Source organism: Lepidochelys kempii, chromosome 15 (assembly GCF_965140265.1).
Source record: "Lepidochelys kempii isolate rLepKem1 chromosome 15, rLepKem1.hap2, whole genome shotgun sequence".
NCBI lineage: Eukaryota > Metazoa > Chordata > Testudines > Cheloniidae > Lepidochelys > Lepidochelys kempii.
Window position 1 is genome coordinate 8872967 of NC_133270.1, and position 19319 is coordinate 8892285.

Genomic DNA, 19319 nt, shown 5'->3' on the forward strand with positions numbered 1-19319 from the left:
CAGACTACTGCGGAACACTCAAGGGGACGAAAGACTCTGCTGATTGTTCTCCTCCCCTGTTTTATGAAGAGGAGTCATGACAGTGAATTCCTCCCATCAGCTGGGTTTGCAGCTCAAAGCGCAAGGGAGAAAGGAAATAAAAAGCCCCAACAAGGAGGAACTGTCTCTTTATGCTGCTTGGGCTCTGGGGGGCAAGGATTACGAGGCGTAACTAAAAGATCCCCAGTGCTTAATTTGGGTCAGCCCTAGAGGACATATAGAGCTTGCTTCTTATAGAAGCTTCTATTACTTTTTGAAAGTTAAGCTTGTAACTCATTTGTCTGTGTGTGTGTGTTTACCTGCTTTAACCTGTGCATAACTCTCTTGTTTCCTTTTCCTATATAATAAATCTTCAGATCGTTTATTATAGGGTTGGCTTCATGCGTTGTCTTTGGTGTGAGATCTAAGGTGCAATTGACCTGGGGTAAGTGACTGGTCCTTTGGGACTGGGCGTAACCTGAATAGCGCTGCGATGGCTGGTGAAAGAGCCTATCTATCACAGAGGCAGGCTTAGCTGGGTGGCAAGACCGAGGATTCGGAGTAGCCAAGGGAACGACCTGGGACTCCATGGCTAGGCTGTTCTAGTGCTTGAGGAGTTCACACTTGATGGATGGTTGGTTGGTGAAATCCAAGTACAGAACTCACACCCAGTTTGGGGCTTGGGCCCTGGTTCTCAGACTGCCCAGAGGTTTGTGCTCACCGCTTCTGAGGTACTGCAGGACCGCTTGGCAGATATCATGGGGTTGCTGGCCTCTGTAATGGGCCCCCGGTCCAGGCTACCCCAACCAGCTAATTTAAGGGGAAGGAACCCATCTAGGTAGTTAACTGAACAACGAACACCTGAGCCAGATAAAAGCCATCCGGGCTCAATTCCAAGGAGGGGCGCCCAGAGCGAGGAGCTCCCAGAGCCCACAGCTCTGAAGAGGAGGACGGCAGCCTCAGTGGCTCTGCGACCCCTGAGCCCAAGGGAGAGTCTTTATTTCAAGTTTATTTGGGGATTTAATAAAGCAGAACCCAGCAGGGGAACTGCATGTTACACCCTTCTGGACTCTCTGGAATTCTTAAGGGGCCCCGAGAGAAGGGAAACTAAGGCAGGGAGTGCCTCCAGGGCCACATTAGGCCAAAAGAGAGCGCTACAGGGCAGGCATGCCCTAAAACATGGGTACTGGGTCCTTTGCAGCAGCTGCACTCTCCCGTCTCTCTCCTTGCCTGCTGGAGACAGGCTGAGCCCTCAAGAAGCTAGCAGCTCCCTCCCTCTCCATCCTGCTCACCTGACGTTAGCCAGAGGCCCTGTGCTCTCAAAGTTGTCCCTGGCTTCGGGCCCGTCACTTGAAGACTTCCGTGCGTCCAAGTATGAGGAGACGCTGTTAAAACGGACCTTATAGCTCCTGCAAACAGCAACGACAACAAGCATTACGGCAACCGCGGCATCTCTACACCTACTATTGGGCCACCATGCCAGCGGTAGGATGGGCAGGCGAGTGCTGGGTACTGGGGCGCAGCTTGGACAGCTCTCACCAGTCAGGGCCGGAGTTCAGGGCTCTGCTGTTTGCCTGCCCCAGGGGAGGCTGTTAGTGATGCCAACAGCGGAGCAGGGAGCTGCCCTCCCTTCCCTGCAGTGGGTGCAATCCACCCTCAGTGTACGTTACATGCCTCCCGATGCACAGAGGAAGTGAGTCTGTGACAAGCCCCAGCTGGCCAGCCTGGCTCAAGCTGCAGAGACTCACACACTCTGGAGGTCCCCAGTTCACGGCATCTGCTGCGGTGGGGGAAGCAGAAACATTGACCTTAGCGCATAAACAAGTGCTCTTTACCTCCTGATCTGAAGGTCACTGTCCCTGGGTTCTGGTGGCTTCCCCCAAAGGGACAGTGGTCAAGCTGGGAGTGTCCTGTACTGAAAAACTCCAGCCACTCTTACAGGAGAGGTCCATGCTAACAGCAAGAGTGTCCCCAGAGCTCACTGTGGGACATGGAGGACTGAGACGGTCTGTCAGATAGCCAGGCTCTAGGACGTTCAGGCCCTTAAAGATAGTAGCCAACAGCTCAAATTGTTCTTGGCCGTGACTGCAGCAGCCAGTGCCGAGCTCAGACGCTTGAGTTATATGTTGCTGCCCACCTCACAGCTCAACTACAACCTCCTGCCAGGACACCCCGTAATATGGTGTATCGCAAGCGTCCGGCGTGGAGGCGACACACACGAACAACACAGCGGAATCCTTTTCACGGAGACACCTCTGGGGGTGGCCTATTGTCCTGGTTCATCAGCTGTCCCGTTTAGGGGAAGAGGCCACTAAAAACCATAATGGGTTTTCAAATTGCAAGCCCTGTAGGGATCTGTCACATGACATGTCCGCATAGCAGGTAGGCTACTTTGGGGCTGCAACACCACCACAATCAGTGTGCAAATAACTAACATTACTGCTCTGCACAAGCATGTTATCCGCTGCACTTGACCACCATTTCTTAACTTCTGAAGGAGAAGACCAGAGCCAAGACTTTCCTACCTCTTTAACATCTGATTAAAACACACTTACCACTGGCCAGATACTAATTCTGTCCTGACTAAGCAGCAGATGCTACCATTCACTATCCTCATTACGTTAATTCAAGAGATTCATAGGGAGTGGATGTCTCAATTAAGTGGAATATGCTGTACGTCACCCCTGAAATAATAACCACCACCAATAAATGTTTAACACTTTGCCATTCTGCAGCAACCTGGATCTCAAAGCTCTTTACAAATGTTTAACTAACTCTGGCAGATGTCAAGTGACTTGCCCAAGTCTCATCTTGCTTCAGTAGCAGAGCCAGTAACAGATGCCAGAAAACTGACTCCCAGTCCTCTGCTCTAACCCCAAACCATACTTCCTTCAAGGAAGGACACAACCTTAGCTTGACCACAGCACTCGTGCGCCTTAGAGGTGTTTTTGCACAACACGGCAATAAACTGAGGCCAGGCCCCTTTAACATCCCCAGGCCTTTCAGCCCACCTAAAGCGATTTTATGGGGAGTTTTTCTATATTCGGGGTCTCCCTTGAAGCCCCAGCATCTGGATCTGTGTGAGAATCTCAGCATTTTAAAGAAAGTTACTAGCCCTTGTAGTTGCAGAGAAGAGCTGAAAAGGTGATCCTTCAAGGCTTAAAGGCAAATAAAAAGAACACATTTACCATTTTTAAATAATCTCAATGTTTAGGGTTGGCAGTACAAAGATACAGAGCTGCCTGGAAGAAGAGAAAGCTGTGAAACATTGCCACCTAGTGGTAATCTGATTTAACTACTCCTGTATGTTCAAAGCATAGCCACACATCTTGATTATCACTACAAAAGGTTTTTTTTCTCTCTTGCCGGTAATAGCTCACCTTACCTGATCACTCTCATTACAGTGTGTATGGTAACACCCATTGTTGCATGTTCTCTGTGTATATAAAATCATCCTACTGTATTTTCCACTGCATGCATCCGATGAAGTGGGCTGTAGCCCACGAAAGCTGATGCTCAAATAAATTTGTTAGTCTCTAAGGTGCCACAAGTCCTCCTGTTCTTTTTGCGGATACAGACTAACACGGCTGCTACTCTGGAAGCTACACATTTGTGGTTCCTGGACCACCGGTAGTTCATGGGGCACTTGCTGTTGGCCCACAGACACTTGGCTGGTTGCAGGGTGCTGGCTCCTCTTTGTTTGCAGCAGCTAGTTTGCATTAAAAGAAGCTAAAATACATGCCATAGTTTCTTGTCCTTTTCCATGTAAGCCATTGCTGGGGCTGCCTCAGGGATGATAGCCCATTATCGATAGCAGGGGAGAGGGCCGAGAGACAGCGAATGGGAGGGGAGAGAGCCAGGAGACTCTGTGAAGATGCGGTCTATGCTATGAAAAGCAGTCCATGCAAAGGCCAGCAGTGAGCCCAGTTTGGGCTCCATTTCTGTGTTAGTGGTGTTTATCTGTATGGCATGGTCGCAGGGTGAGCTGGCCCTTTAAAAGGTTAGCCCACCTTCCCTGGCAAAGAGAATGAGAGTGCAGGGGTCACGTGTGACTAAGAACGAGGCCTGCTGTGAGATATAAGGGTGGCCGGTGACTAATCAGGAGAAAGACTCCAAGGACAGCAGACCTGGGAGATCAAGCAGGAAGAGGCCCCGTGCAGGGACGACAGGGCAGTTTGGGTTATTGCTTGGAGTCCTATGGCTGGGGACCTGTAATAGAGGGTTGGCATGGGTGCCCCCCAAGCTGCCAACCTGCAAGTGGCTGCAGCCATCAGCAGTTAACAAGGGGAGGAAGGGACTGGTAGGAGCCCAAGAGGGCTGGAGCTGAGCCCAGTAAAGGGCTAAAGACTTGTGAAAAGGACAGAGGGGCCTTAGAGGTCCGGCTTTGCCTCAGCAAGAGAGAACTCTGGCTAAGCCCGAGGACTGAGTGACCTCAGGGCTGCAGTGCATTGAAGGCTCCTGCATAAGAGCACAGCAGCAGCCTATGAGGCTGAGGATGACTGCACTGAGGGAGGAAACTGAGGCAGCAGACAGGCCTGATGCCAGACCAGGTAACTCCCTGCTACAGCTGCTGTTAAAGAAAGACACAACTGCCAAATCTGAATCCACATTCTGAACCCCTGGAGAAGCTGGATTCTGGGTTTGCCTCGGGCCCATCTTGAGTTCACAGTCTCTGCGTTCAATCTTGCGGCAACAGGAGTCTGCCTTGTGTCCTCACTGCCACAGGATCTGAGCACCTCACGGTTCTCAAAGTCTCTCTCCGCTTCACGGAGGCGGAGAGCCGGTACGGCTACAACGCAGAAAAACCTCACAGCAGCGAGTCTCAGAGCCCGGCTCAGCCCACTTGGGTTGTGGGGCTCAAACTAGTGGTGCAGATGTTGGGGCTCTGCATGGAGCCTGGCTCTGGGACCCTTCCGCCTCCCTGGGTTTCAGAGCCCAGGCTCCATGCAGAGCCAAACATCTACACTGCTATTTTGGGCCCTGCTGCGTGAGCCCAACTCAACTGACGTAGGCTCTGAGACTTGCTGCCGTGTCCTGTTCTGTTTGCCATGGAGACGTACCCTAAGTGACTTGCTCAAGGCCACATGGGATGTCTGTGGCAGAGCAAGGGATTGAATATGTGTCTTTTGAGCCCCAGGCCAGCACCCTCCCCAGTGGACCATCCTTCCTCTTTCTCCAGTGCGCTTCTCCCAACAAGTGCTCTCCTGCCCAGGCCAGAGCCGTACGATTCTGCAGGGGTGACCGGCTTTGCCCCCATGGCAAACTAACCGAAAGGAATGGTATCCGTCAAGGAGAGTGTAACACCCCTCTCCCAGCCCCATCTCTTACCAAGCCAGGAACTTCTGCTGGGCTAGACCCAGTGTCTTGTTGGAGGGAGGAAAGGGGATGACATGCAAGGGGATTTCATGCCAGGGAAGGTATATAGACTCATTGCCCTAGAGCCAGGCCTGCACTGCAATCCTCCAAACTCTGGAATTCTGGATCAGCTTTACATACAAGCAACTGTCCGGAGTCCTGTTCTTCTGGGAGGGCCACCAGGCAGCTCTTGACCTGGTTCTCCCCCTCATCTAGCAAAGCACAGGGTATACCAGGCCCAGTTCCACACCCCCTCAGAAGGCTGCATTCTTCTCCCTCAGCAGAGCCCACCTGACCTGGTCTCTTGCTTGGGTCCCTACAGACCCAGAAGCCAGTTTTGGATGGCAGTGGAGTGGAGTGAAATTGCCAAGGTTTGTTTCACCTGTGACCTCAGCCTGGTCCAGAGGGGAAAGGCCAGTGCTAGGACCGGCTGCCTGAGTACACACGAGTCCCTCCCCAGGCCATAAACGTGCAACCTCTGTTGGGGTAGAGGCCAGCTAACCCAAGGGATGGATGTGGTGCCTGGTTCCCCAGGGACGGGCCAGCTTTGCTGTGGTGGGAGTGAGGCAGGGCTCTTGTCTGAGTCTCTTACTTCCTCTCTTCCAGGTGAGAGTTGGGATTCCTCATTTCCATCATCGCGCAGCCGAATTTCTAGAGAGAGAGAGAGAAACACAGCAGGGCCGTCACTTCCACAGACTGTCATACAGGACACCCAAATGTAAGTGTGGGTCCGGGTGGCTGCACCATCCTGCTTTAGAGGCCCCCACCTGCTTTCACCAGTGGGACCCAGCCGTGGGGCATCTGCCCCGTGCACTGGGACTGAACTCATCTATTGCTCTGTAAGCCCACTGGGGCCAGGACCAGAGCCTTGAGGGTTCATACAGCACCAAGCACATCCGCAGGTTAATAATAATTTGCCCTTGTATGGTGCGGTACATCAAAGGGTCTCTAAGCATTGAGGGCCTGATCCAACCCACTGAATCTGACTTTGATGGACTCTAGGGCCTGATCCAACCCCTTTCACTGACTTTGATGGGATCTAGAGCAGGCTTTTAATTAATTAAACCTCACAGCCCCCCTGGGGGCAAGACAGATGTTCTCCCATTCTACAGATGGGAAAACTAAGGCAAACTTTAGGTCTCACAGCAAGTGGGGGGCAGGTTTGGGACAGAACCCAGGTCCCGTGATGCCCAGCTATGTACTTTGACCACTGCACTATGATTCCCACTCTCCACAATGAATGGGCCTACAGGTGGGTGCCACTCCCCCTGGCCCACCATTACTGCCATGTGCGGTACTGGGATAGTTCTTAAGTCTTTCCTACCTCCCCATTCTCTGGTGGGTCTCCGTTGCCAAAGGTGCTTGTGACCACCAGGACGAGGGTTTCGTGTTCCAGGTGGACTATGTCGTACTCATCCATGGACATCACCTGAGACAGACAGAGATGCTGGTAGTAGCCCCTTGCACAGGGAGACTCACTGCCATTCAGCTGTCTGGGCTTTACAGCTAGGGGCCAAAGCCTCTGTGCAGTTCTACCATTGGCCCGAGGATCTGGCAGAGAACTTGGCACTGAGATCCCATCTATAAGGCTAAGGGAGGAGGCCCAGAGACTTAAGGGAGAGACAAATTCTGCTCTCCTTGGGGACTTCCATGGGGCTAAATGAGTAACAGAGGGCAAAACTGGGCCCACAAGCCTCTCCAAACGTGTTCAAATTGAAGGCAGCTTCTTTGGCATCCAGGCCTCGGTCCCTTAACCAGTCCCAGGGCCCAGTCCTGCAAGGTGCTGTGGGTCTGCAATTCCTAGGAAAGTCCCTGGGAGTCAAGGGAGCCCAGCAACTCGTTGCATTGGGCCTGGTGTACGTAAGCCACATAGTCCCGTGCACTGTTCTCCATGGGCAGAGAGCTGGTAACGCTACCTTGGCATCGAAAGCGTGCTTGAAGATTTCACATAAGGTTTTTGCATAGACCTGGGACTTCCCCGTTTCCGTGGCATAGAGGATGGTCGCTTTGACCCTCTTGGCCATTGCCTGCCCCATCAGCTTGGCAGAGAACTTCACGGCTCTGGGAAGCAAGTAGAAGCCTTGATAAGATACTTGGACATGAGAAGCCCAGTATGCAATTCCCCCCCATCTCCCTCTGTCTCTCTCTCTCTCCTGGATTTCAAGCATGGCTGTGTGATCACGGGGGAGTTATTAGTTCACAACGTGGGGTGAGAGTTCTAGAGTCTGGGGAAAAGTAAGAGGAATGGTTTTAAACAGCCACTGCACCCCACTCAGCCACGATTTACAGCCATGCGAGGCGGCTGGAGACCCCTGCCTGGGTGGAGAGCACTGTTCCCTCTAAGCTGTGCGCGTGTGCAAACGCATAGATCCTAAACCCCGCGCACACGGCGAAACACTGCATGCACAAAAATTTGCACAGAAGCACAACAATTTGCACAGAAGAAATTTTTTGCGCACACGGCCTGTCAAAAATTAGAGGGAACATTGGTGGAGAGGCAGCCTTCGACGCTCTGCCCAGCTATAAGTAACTGCACAGGGCTCAAGGCAGTGGGAACCAGTCCCCTGCTGCCTATGGAAACACACCAGTGTGCTGCTGGCTCTAAGGGAAGCCTGCCAGCTTGCGCTCTCATGTTGTCAGATCTCAGACCTCCAGAAAATGTTTTGTATCTTGCACTCGTGCACGCCCAGACAGTATCTGGGAAGTGGCTTGTTTCTTTGTTTCCGAGAACAGGAAAGTCAACAAGGCTTTTGAGTTTGTTAGAATAAGAAAAAACACACACTTCCTTCCCGGTGCACAGGGCCCAGGACTTACATCTGGCCTGGGCTGCTCTGGGAATAGTGTGGATTATTAACTAAACTGAACCTGCACCTCTCCCCAATCAGCCAGGGTGTCTGTTCACTTAAAACCCTGCATTTTGATCACCGTCATGTCCCAGTGGACATGTCCCAGGGATCCGGGGGGAGGGGAAATTGGGGATTGGTCCTGCTTTGAGCAGGGGGTTGGAGTAGATGACCTCCTGAGGTCCCTTCCAACCCTGATCTTCCATGAGTCTATGCAGTGGTGCAAGTAGCAGGAGGGGCTGGGCATCTGGGAGTACCATCCGGTCTGAGACAGCACGCACGTATTTGGGGTGACTCGTCCCGCTTGCTACTCTCCATTCTTAGCATGCTAGCTTGATCAACGCTAGCACGTGTGTATCTTCCCGACCTTCCAGCTCCCATATAGACACACCCAGCATGACACTGCACCTACCACATCAGTGGCCATCACCACTCTGTCCACACTAGTGCTTCTGCCCCTGCCAGTGCTGGTAGCAACCGTGGAAAATATGGGGCAAAAAAAGTGTAGCAGAGACAGATTTCTTATTGCACTGTAAGGCCATGAATACAACGCTGTCCACGCTTGTTTGTTATGGCAGAGTTACTCATAAGAGCTGGGTTGCAGGGACTGGAGTTCTGCTTTCAAAAATATTCAACATTTTCTCTTTTTTCTAAAGTCACACCAAGTTTGTAAACGGATCCATCAAAATGGCAGGCTAGAGCCGGGGCCCCGATCCAGCCAGTGTCTCTTGCAGCACACCAGGCAGAATCAGCCACGGCATCTCGGTACGGAGACGCCACGGAAATCGTGGCAGCTTGATTTAGTTTGTTGACATTTGAGAGGTGGGTTGAAAAAGTCACGGTTGCCCAAATTGGAACACAACGTAAAGTCTGATAAGTGTCAGCCCTGCTCCAGCAGCCTGGTGAGATTCTAGTGCCCTCATCAGAACAGACGTGCATTGATGGGGAGCCAGCTGCAGCTACATTGGATGCTTCAGGGAGAGACCCGTCAATGAGAATTGATTAGGGAAGCCCAGCCCTTCCCCTCCTCCCCCCTCCTCCCCCACCGACGTGGTTACAGGTGAAGGGTGTCCACTATCAAAATCTGCCCTGGTTTCAGACAGAGAGGAGATTTTTTGGAATGTGGTAAAGGAAAAGCCTGAACTGGATTTCTTTGCCCCCCCACAATATAGTCTCAAGGTACTCGCCTCTGGGCGGTTCCTATCCTGCTTTCAGTCTGATTCATTCTGGTTGTTACCTGCTGCTACAACATGGCTCCTGAGTTCACCCTTCCATGTCAATTGCACCCACTCATTTCAGATGCCACTGGCCTCCCCCCGGCCCTGGCACTGATCAGATCTTAGCAAAAGTACAGATGGGTCTAGGAGGAAGCTGAGAGATGAACTGTCTGGCTCCTTTTCAACCAGTTCTGGACAGCATCTAAATCATCTTGTAATGAAACCCCACCTGGTCAGGAATGTTTTGCTCGCTCAACCGTTCCCATCTTGTGCGCGGGAGCAGGCAAAAAGCAGATTAGCTCAGAGCCAGGCGGAATTAATGGTAAATTGACAAAAAAAATTGAAACCACCTACACACCAAGAACAATGGAGGGGATATTATTTAAAAATCCTACCTGCCAAGTTCACATTTTATAAAGCTGTTTATCAATTACGTACTCACACACAGAGCAGCTATAATTAACAGCCATTGTGTCCTCTTCTAACTTAATAGCTCACTTAATCTTTTCGAACCCTCTACCTCCCCCAGACTCCCGCTGAAACCCATGTGCCAGGCACTGGCCCCAAGAATGTATTCATGGTGCGGTGGCTTCATGGACGCAACCATGGAAACTAACTTAATGGAAGGGCTGGGGGACATCGGATGAGAATAGAATCACAACAACAGGGGCACCGGCTTAGCAGTGTCTAGATGATTGTGTAGCATCATTGACCATGGCCAGGTTGCCTGTGACATAATGCGCATGTTACTGGCTAATAATAATATCACCTAGCTCCTATACAGTGCTTTTCCATCAGTAGATCTCAAAGCACTTCACAAAGGAGGTCAGTATTCTCCTCATTTTATAGATGGGGAAACCGAGGCACAGAGGCATGCCGTGGCTTGCCCAAGGTGACCCAGCAGGCCAGGAGTAGATCCAGAAATACAATACAAGTCTCCTGAGTCCTAATCCACTGCTTTCTCCACTAGGCCACTCTGCCTCCCCTCTTGGGACATCTCCCCCAACCCAACCCCCATGGTGGGGAGGCTTCCAGACCAGGAATAAAATACCAAGATTGTCCAAAGTTGCTCAGCTCAGTTGGGCAGATCCCTGCTCAGCATTCCGGGGTATCCAGCTCTAGGGGGCTTGTTCTGCCCATGGAAGGGATGGGGACTAGCTGTGAAATATGGACCCAAGTTTCGATTCCAAAATGTCAAGGGCTGTCCAGAGCCAGGATCCTAGTTTGAGCCCATCTCTTATGTCCATATGTATAAAGGCTCTGCATGCCATTCTCCTTTCACACTGACAAAGGGTTCGGCCCCCACGAACTGCAGGGGAGTGATTGGCTGAAGCATCCCAAATAGCAAAGAAAAGGATTCTGTGGGCACGAGTTTCCTCTCACTTATACCAGCGCTAACTGGGAGTATCAGCAACAGAGTTACATCATTGTCATAGGGGGAGAAGAAAGGAGAATCAGGCCTTATAACCCCAGAGAGAGGAAGGAAGAGGAGCCATTTGAAGTCTCTCTCCAAGTGCTGGAACAACTAGAGACACATTGCTGGAGAATGAACTGATTTGTGGGAAGAGACCCGATGAGGATTTTTAGCTATTTTATACCTTCACCCTCCCATTTACTGCTCCCGTGGCAGACCCCAATTGCTGCCCACCTCTCCAGGCACCTCTCTCCTGGGCCACACAAGATGACATTGCAAAAGGAGAGGCCTTCAAAAGACAATGGGGGAATCCTGGTGGGCGAGGAGCTGCCCACGCAGCAGTAATTCAAGTAGCACACGGCAACCCCACCTCACAGAATCTGAACAGTAAATGATCTGTGTGCCGCATCTCAGTGCTCTGGCTCCTGGTGTGTGGGGATAGCTACTCCCGGGCACTTACTTGGCCAGCTTTTTAAAACCGATGGCTCTCTTTTTGGTAGGCGTCCCATTGACCCCTTTCCAGATGTGTGTGTTCCAAGGGTCAGGCTAGGAGGAAAAAGAGGGTCATCAGCTGAGGGACAGAGCTGTGTTATTCAACAAGTGCCAGGTCTGTGGGGCCCGGCAATGGAATTGCATTCGCTTGTAAAGACTGCTTGTTTAGAGACATTCACAACACCCGATTGCTAGGGACCAGCTGGCCTCAGACCCTCTTCATCGGTCTTTATTTTGGGGGCTGGTCTGTAGCCCCATCCTACCCTCCACAACCCAGCTATTTAAGCTTGGAGATGACCCTCTCTAGAGATGCCCATGTCTTTGAGGTATGGCTGGATGCCCCAGGGTTTCAACATGCTGTCGCAAGGCAGCGAGGGTGTTGCTGGCTTGTAACAACATGGTGGAGGACCAGGCCCTTTGTGCCTCCTGGAAATGAGGCTGTCCCAGGGAGTGTTGTCAGCAGGGAGATGCAGGAATGCACCCCTCCACTTTTCCAAAGGGCCTCAATAAGGGGTGGAGGCTAGGTAAAAGGATCAATGGCTGCGCAGTTCCTGTGGACCGAGTGCCATTTCCACAATCAAGGCAGGGAATGCTCTGGGCTCATGGGAGATGGAGAATACAGATGAACAAATGGCTCCCTTTTCTGGTGATTCCTTATGGGATCGAGACTAATGGCCACACTGAACGAAAGCCACAGGTGCACAGACATTCGGTGAACGAAGGTACATCTGCTCAGGGTCCCTTGTCCCATTCTTTGAAGGGCTCAGTGCTCTGTTGCTAACATTGTGGCCTAGTGCTTATGCTCTGCACACCCAGGCGGGAGACCAGAGTCAGATTTTCCATCCCCAAGCTGGCAGAAGCAGCTTGCTCGTTTGCTAGATGGCGGCGGAAGGGAAGGGGTGACTGGCAGGGACCAACAGCAGCCCCCCGCGGCTGACTGAGGAGCAGGGCCGATGAGCTCCAGAAGGTGCTCTGCTGGGATGAAGGGCTCAAGATGGGACCGTGATGATTCTCCGGGCTCTGGCAGAGATGCAAAGAGCCACCATCCCTGGGGGAAGGCAACTTGTGCAGGGGGGGCTGCACACCTGACTCTGATTATACCTTGATGCCTTGTAACAATCAGGCTTGTTAACAAGCACCACCGCCTTGCAGAGGAACAACTGTTGGAATGCAGAGCCAGTCCACAGCTGGGGTGGAGAACGTAGACCCTGCTGCCCCTGCCTATCATGGCACCCTTGTGTGCGAGGGGCAGGGTGTGCGGCACCGGCAGAAGCCCGGCTATGGATAGTACCTGGTACTCGAAGGAGGGCGTAAGCCGATAGTTGAGCATTTCCTGATGGAAGACCGGGGTGATGCTGCTGGACATTGGTGGGACGATCCACACCCAGTCAGCCGGGCACCCCCCACGGCAGCGATACTCATTCTCCATGTGCTTGATGAAGGACTCTGTGGCTGAGTGATGGTCCACAATGGTCACCTTGTCGCTCTGTTGGAGGGAGGAGAGAGCCAGTAGTAACTGCAGGCTAATGCTCCTTGGGCAGTGAGGACAGGAGTCGGGAGGCAGCATGAGGACCCTGGGCTGGGAGCCGAGTCTGCCGTGAGGGCTAAAAAGGAGCATCCCCACCAAGAACTGCAGGGGACATTAGGACAACAATCGGCTTCTGTCTAGGAGAAGTCAAAGGCTGAAAGCTCAGTTCCTCCTTCCAATGGAAGATGTCCAGCAGTGGCAATGGGGCGTGAGGAACCAACTGGAAGGGCCCATTGGCGGGGTCTGATTGAGGAGACAGCCTTCACAGTGGAACAGTTGATTATGCTGAGCTGGTTGACAGGTAGGAGGGACCCTGAATCTCCTAAGCTCTGCTGTGGGCTGGTCAAAGGTCATTGTTACCCTTGGAGTCCAGCTCTGGGACCAGCCACTGTTCCCTTCCTCTAGGACTGTTCTCCCAGCTCACTCGTATAAAACTCCCAGGAAAACAGCTGCTGGAAGATGCAGCTGGCTAAGAGAGATATTACCCGTGTGTATCCCCTGCCCTCCCAGAGCAGACACACTAAGGTGGAGAGATATTCTCCTTGTTCGCCTGGTGCCAAGCAGTATTCTGCCCCAATCACTAGTTTTGGCTTGGATGAGACAAAATCTCAAATCCCTTTAAATCAAAATGTGGATACCCAGGGCCAGATCCTTGACCCTTTTTGTGCCACTCATGCCACGTAAAGGAGCTGGAAATTCCCCCAGGGAAAAGCTTGCACAGGGCTGATGCAGACAGCCCTACACCACCCGTCGGTGCCGGGCCCAGTGGCCGGAGCGTGCTAAATTCCATTGGGGGCAACCCCGGCACCTGGAACAACCCCGAATTAGGGAGGGCCCAAAGGTGGCATAGCCCCTCCTGAGCAGCACTGCCCAGACTTTAGTCACCCTCACCTCCGTGTCAGGACAGTGCCGCATGAAAGCACGTTAAACCACTAGTTGCTGAGGCCCTGGGGCAGATCTCTCTATGGCCCCTTCCCACGCCAGTTCCTGACGGGGCCAGTCTCATCCCCAACCCCAAAGCCTTGGGGATGCCTGTGCTGAAGCTCCAGCAGCAGCAAGTCCTGCCCCTCGAGTACCTGGAAGCTGTACAGAACAGCGATGTTAATCTCCACCAGCGCCTGGTCTTTCCACAGTGACGAGGTTTTCCTCATGTCCAGGTTCATCTTTTTGGCTACTTCCTGCAAAGACGTGCAGTAATCGGTGAGCGTGGGCTCAGTCCTGGCCGCAAGGCAAGGTCTGAAAAGGTCTCTGCCCTAGGGAGCGAGCTAAGGGAAGGCAAGGCCCCATCTCCGCATCTGATGGAGAACTTCCATGACTGGAGGCAAGGCTGCTGGGTATGAATCAGGGCAAAGGACCTGCTTGTCTCACAGAACCTCATCCTGCTGGCCCGGTTCCCTCCTGAACAGTCAGGGCTTGGCTGTGCCCAGCCTCACACAGGGGCTCTGGGCAATCGCAGCGGGGAGGGCAGGTGTGATGCTGGCAGGCCAGGTGCCAGCTCATGCCCAGGTCCCCAGGCCTCACTGGAATACTGACAAATACAGAGCTGGAGCCTGGCTGGTTCGCCTGGGGGGTAGGGTTGTTAAACCGGGCGTTAGTTCTAACCCTGTGCCGAGTGTTTCGACGTTACGGAACGCGTGTGAGTCGCTGCCTGCACGAATCTCACGTGTAACAGCTGTAGCCCCTGGTATAAGGCAACAGCTGAGCCTTTTGTACTGCAAGCGTTTGTGGCTGTTACCACTGCCAGACAGGAGAGAGACATTAACGCGTGTAAAATGCTGATCTCTAACAGAAGACGATACGTCCTGCCCCACAAGCAAGGTCCATCGACCCCAGATGAACTACCGTGGAACACTGAAGTGGACAAAAGGCTTCGCTGGTTGCTCTTACTCCACCATGAAGAGGAGTGATGCCAGTGAATTCCTTCCATCAGCTGAGTTTGCTGCTCAATGAGCAAAGGGGGAAAGGAAAAAAGGCCCTAACAAGAAGGGACTGTCTCTTTATGCTGCTGGGACTCTGAGGGGCAAGGATAACGAAGCATAACTGAAAGATCCCCAGTGCTTAGCCCGGGCTATAGAAGTCACAGCCAATTTGGGGTTTGTGCCCTGCTTCCCCATGCCCTGAGCCACTGAAGGCCATCTTGACAGCAGGCACGGCTCCACCATGGGGCAGGGCACCTGAAAGAGGATGGGGAGAGGAGTGAGCCGGGTGTGGCACCCCCAGGTCTCCAAGGGAAGCTGCAGAGCTGGCTGGGTGTGGGGGGAGGAGCATCAGAGTTCCCCCCGGGGACTCCTCAGCATGGGGTGGGGAAGCCCCAATCTGGGTGTGTTTAGTACCAACGTTTCTTCCACTTTCCCCACCCCAAGTAACATACCAGGGACTTGCTGGGCTCAGGGCTCCCCGGGGCACATTGCCCTGATGTGGCAGCATGGCTGGAATTCACCTTTATCTTCAGAGCTTATTTAAGGCAGCCCTTCAGTTTCCTTTACTGTCCCCCACAAAGCAGGGACGCACCCAGCGTGGCTCTGCTCCCAGTAGCTCTGTACACCCCAAAGCCCCCCCGCCAGCCCCACAGCTGCCCCAAGGCAAGGCAGGCAATAGCCGAGGGCAGGGTTACCTCCAGCATGTTGTAGCGAGAGTTATCACAGTAATCGCGGACTCCGATCTCAGTGCCCATGTACCAGCCGCTGAAGGGGCAGGCAGTAAACTCCAGGCCTCCGATCTCTAGCAGCATGTTGGACACCGCCGGCAAACCATACCACTTCAGCCCCAGGTCCTTAAACCAGGCAAACCTGCCGAGCACACAGTGGGGTCAGCCGGATTGCTGGATCCTCACGGGGAGGGGAACAAAGGGGGCATTTACCCCTAACAGTCATTCCACAGAAGCCTGAAGGCAGCTTTGTCTTATTACAACAAGTCAGTTCTCAGCAACCATCAGAACCTTCCTGGGAACGAGCACAGCAGGGGAGTTGTGGGGCGGGGCGGGGAGAACAGGCGAATGGCAGGAGGCTCAGGGCAGAGGGACAGGAGAAACTGAAGTGATGCGAGAGCAGCCCTGCCATCCATCCATGAGAAAGGGACCAGGGTCACTGGTTTTCAAGCCCGTGTCAGTTTTTCCATACCGAGGGGAAGGAAGCTCTAAGGGTTGCACCAACTGGCAGAAATGGGCACAACTCCATGCTGGTGGGACTCTAGGTCTGAATGTGCCCCCCATCCCATTTAGCCCCCCGGGCAAGGCCACAGGAAAGGCCGTGCCGTACACTGTGAGAAGGCGTAGGTGGTTCCAGCAGAGCAGAATTCTGCAGAACCTCCCCCACAGCGGCACCCGGACGTGCTCTAGCTTACTTGGGATGCCTGATGAGTACTTCCAGCACCAGCTCCGGGGGGATCTCAAAGAGCTCGGGATCATTGCCGTTGGCCTGGAGGAGGAGCGGCAGGACATCAAATCGCCCCTTGGGAGCCTTCCACCCTTGCTGGATGCAGATCTGCAGCCAAACAGAGTTCACGTTAATATTCTCGCCAAGCTGGCTGCCCAGCACTCTCTCAGGCACTGTGGGCCGGATGTGGGGGTTGCAAAGCGGTAGGCTGTTAAGTACAACAGTAGTCTCTTGTACTTTTTTGTTTTAATAAGGGATGTCTCCACTGAGTCTGAGCCACGTGTGAGCTAATAGGAGAGTGTTCTGCAGTCAAGAGGTAGGTGATAAGCACATTCTCATTATGGTGCACAGAGACTGACTATGGGAAGAAATCCCCGGCCACTTAGGACTTCACACTTGTCACTGTGTGGTGTGCCATGAGCCACCTGGGACCTGCAGGTGACAGCAAGTTTAGAACCTGGACCTCCTGCTCCAAACCACTGTCTGAGCTACAGTGGTGTTAGTCTGTAGCAGTACAGAGACTGTGAAACACAAGTGAGAAGTTCTGATTCCACCCTGCAGAGGGCAGTGGTGCGTGAACACACAAGCACAAATACAAGTTCACACGGCAATACTAAGGGTCCCTCTAGTGGTACTACAGAGCATCTCATGACCTGTCTTGGGAAAAGCAAAGCAAATCAGAGTGGGTCTCCTAGATGGACTAAAACACTGTAGTAGAATATCGCAGCTGTCCCCATCCTATCTGAGCACCCTGGGAGGTCAGCTGTGGTGCACTCCCCTGCTGGACACGGACCTGGGAAGGATGGATTTTTTTCATTTTTTTTCTTTTGCACTGCTTACCTCTGTGAGCTCCACGTTGGCTGGGTCCCCCAGAATGGTACCGTCTGGCTGCTTGTAGCCAGCATAGCGGATGAGCTGGGCATTCCAGACTCGGAAGTCGTGCTTGCCATCCGTCCTCTGGGGGAATATGGTGATAGCAGACCTGAAAGGAACGGATGGGAAGGCGCTGGCATTAGCGATGTGAAAGGCGGCAGCCGGGAGGGCATGTGCTCGTTGCAGCGATAGAGCGGGGTTGCATGGGATGATGGACAGCCCTTGCCAGCATTCCCGCTATGCTTTCTGCCACATGGTTTGTGCTTGTGAACATGCCCGAGACCAGATTAACCTCCGTACCTGCCAGGGAAAGAGAAGAGCCCGCTTTCCAACTGATTTTCCAGCTACTACCATTGTGCCTTATGGATGTGGGTGTGCCCCCTGAGATGAACAGTCCTGTCTGTAGACCAGGTACCGAGGTGTGGCAAATAGGTAGTGGGGGCAGAGGGAGAGTTCTGTTTCATTGGCAAATTCATCTCCTTTTCAGTGGTTTCCCTTCGCTCCAGTGACCTATGAGCCTATAGCTCAAACAGGCCACCAGAAAATAAGGGGGAGGAGGAGGGGGAGGTCCATCCAGCGGGTGAGGAAAGAGAGAGGAGCAGGAGACAGCAGGAGAAATACATTGTACGTTTCTCTACAGCTCAGCAACTAGAGACAGAGTGGCCCAGCAGACCTGGGTTCTGTTCCCTTCTCCACCACTGATTTACTCCATAACCTTGGGCAGAGTGAGTGAGTCTCTCTCACTGGGAAGTGGGGCTACTGATACTTCCCCTCCTTGGTAAATCACAAGCACTAAGTGTCATGATCGCCAGGATACTGATCGCTTGGACACTGCGATTCACTCTTAAACACGCGCAGGTTTGATGCAGAATTCAGCATTTGTAGCCCAGGAGGGCCCTGGGGCTACGTTTTACTTCCTGCCCTTAGGTGGAGTGGGTAGAGGGGCAACAGAGAGGTTTAATTTATTGCTTCTCTACAGTTGGAAGAAATACTGGCCCAAGGGCGAGCAGGCAAGATGGACAGGAGGGACACTCCTTCCGTCCCCTCAGCAGCTCCTGCCCCCGGCATCCGGACACTCCAACTCGGAACCTGGGACGCTCCAGCGATTCAGTCACAGGCACGTGGTAGCCTTCTGCCGGAGGGAAGTGAAGGACGAGCCTGCATGCTGCATTTGTAGCAGTTCACAGGAAGGCTCTTCAGTCTGGCCCGAGTTATTGTAGAACCTGGTACGGCAGCTCACAGCCGGCCAGAGCAGGGAGACAGTCTGTCCTCACGCTTGGGCTGGTGGCTCAGCCCACTTCCACCCCCCCCAGCTGAGTGGCGAGTCAATGGTCTCAGGGAGTATGCCGTTGTGCAAAAGGTGAGGCTGGGCACATGGAAGGCGCGGTTAGAACTGCAGCAGAAACACGCAGCACAAAGGAGCCTGTGACCCCGAGTCTCCGACTAATGGCAGGTCAGAGGCTCCCAGGACACGTGGCCTAGGTCAGGGCCAGGTGATTGGGAGAGAGCACTACTGTCACTCCAAGCCATAAACACAAACGTTAAGTAGATCTAAAAAGTTAACAGTCCCCTCCCATTGAGAGCCAGGGCTCCCTCCTTTGGCCCGGGCGGGGGACTCACCTGAGGTTCCCTTTGTTGGTGGCGTATTTGATGTGGTTGCAGATGTAATTGAACATCCCATGAGCTGTGGTGCAGTCTCGGGCATCAAACACCTGCAACAGTTGAAAGGGATGGTCTGCAGAACTCGCTCATTCTTAAAGAAGCCTGCGTCTCCTCCAGAGCAGGCCCAGCTCCCTGGAAAGCCCTGGGGCTGACGCGATAGAAGAGACGAGGATCTAGCGAGCTGTATGCAGTGTCTAGCACATACATGCTCCCTGCCACTGAAGTATCTCAGCACCTCGAACCTCAGCCCTTTCCACTCTGGGGAGCCAAACTCAAATCCTGGGTGAGCCAGGCTTGAAATTTGTTCAGTGCTGTCAGCCTACTGCAGTCCCCAGCGTCATAAAGAGCAACAAACACACGTGGTCAGCAAACCAAAGCCACCATCAACTCTGGCTCTGGCAGTCTCTTCTTAAGGGAGCCCCAGGGCCGAAAGATCAGTGATTGAAGCCAGGATTGAGGGGCAGTGGCATGACAGGGGAAGGGGGTGAGTGCCAAGGTAAGCAAGGACTGACCTTCCTTTGCAGAGCCGTGCAGGGACGCTTA

At 53.2% G+C, this 19319-nt stretch overlaps 1 protein-coding gene across 5 annotated transcripts in view; it reads right to left on the reverse strand.

The window, feature by feature from the left end:
• Positions 1 to 19319, reverse strand: part of NOS1 (nitric oxide synthase 1) — a 140519-nt gene that overhangs the window by 14542 nt on the left and 106658 nt on the right. For all 5 annotated transcript variants that reach the window (XM_073312326.1, XM_073312328.1, XM_073312325.1 and 2 more), the window contains 11 exons: positions 18735 to 18826; positions 17082 to 17223; positions 16210 to 16349; positions 15482 to 15656; positions 13944 to 14045; positions 12631 to 12825; positions 11308 to 11393; positions 7290 to 7434; positions 6698 to 6802; positions 5966 to 6024; positions 1311 to 1427 (listed from right to left, as the gene is read on the reverse strand). In XM_073312326.1, coding sequence (XP_073168427.1) covers positions 1311 to 1427; positions 5966 to 6024; positions 6698 to 6802; positions 7290 to 7434; positions 11308 to 11393; positions 12631 to 12825; positions 13944 to 14045; positions 15482 to 15656; positions 16210 to 16349; positions 17082 to 17223; positions 18735 to 18826 — 1358 coding nt within the window. The remainder of the gene's footprint in view (positions 1 to 1310; positions 1428 to 5965; positions 6025 to 6697; positions 6803 to 7289; positions 7435 to 11307; positions 11394 to 12630; positions 12826 to 13943; positions 14046 to 15481; positions 15657 to 16209; positions 16350 to 17081; positions 17224 to 18734; positions 18827 to 19319) is intronic.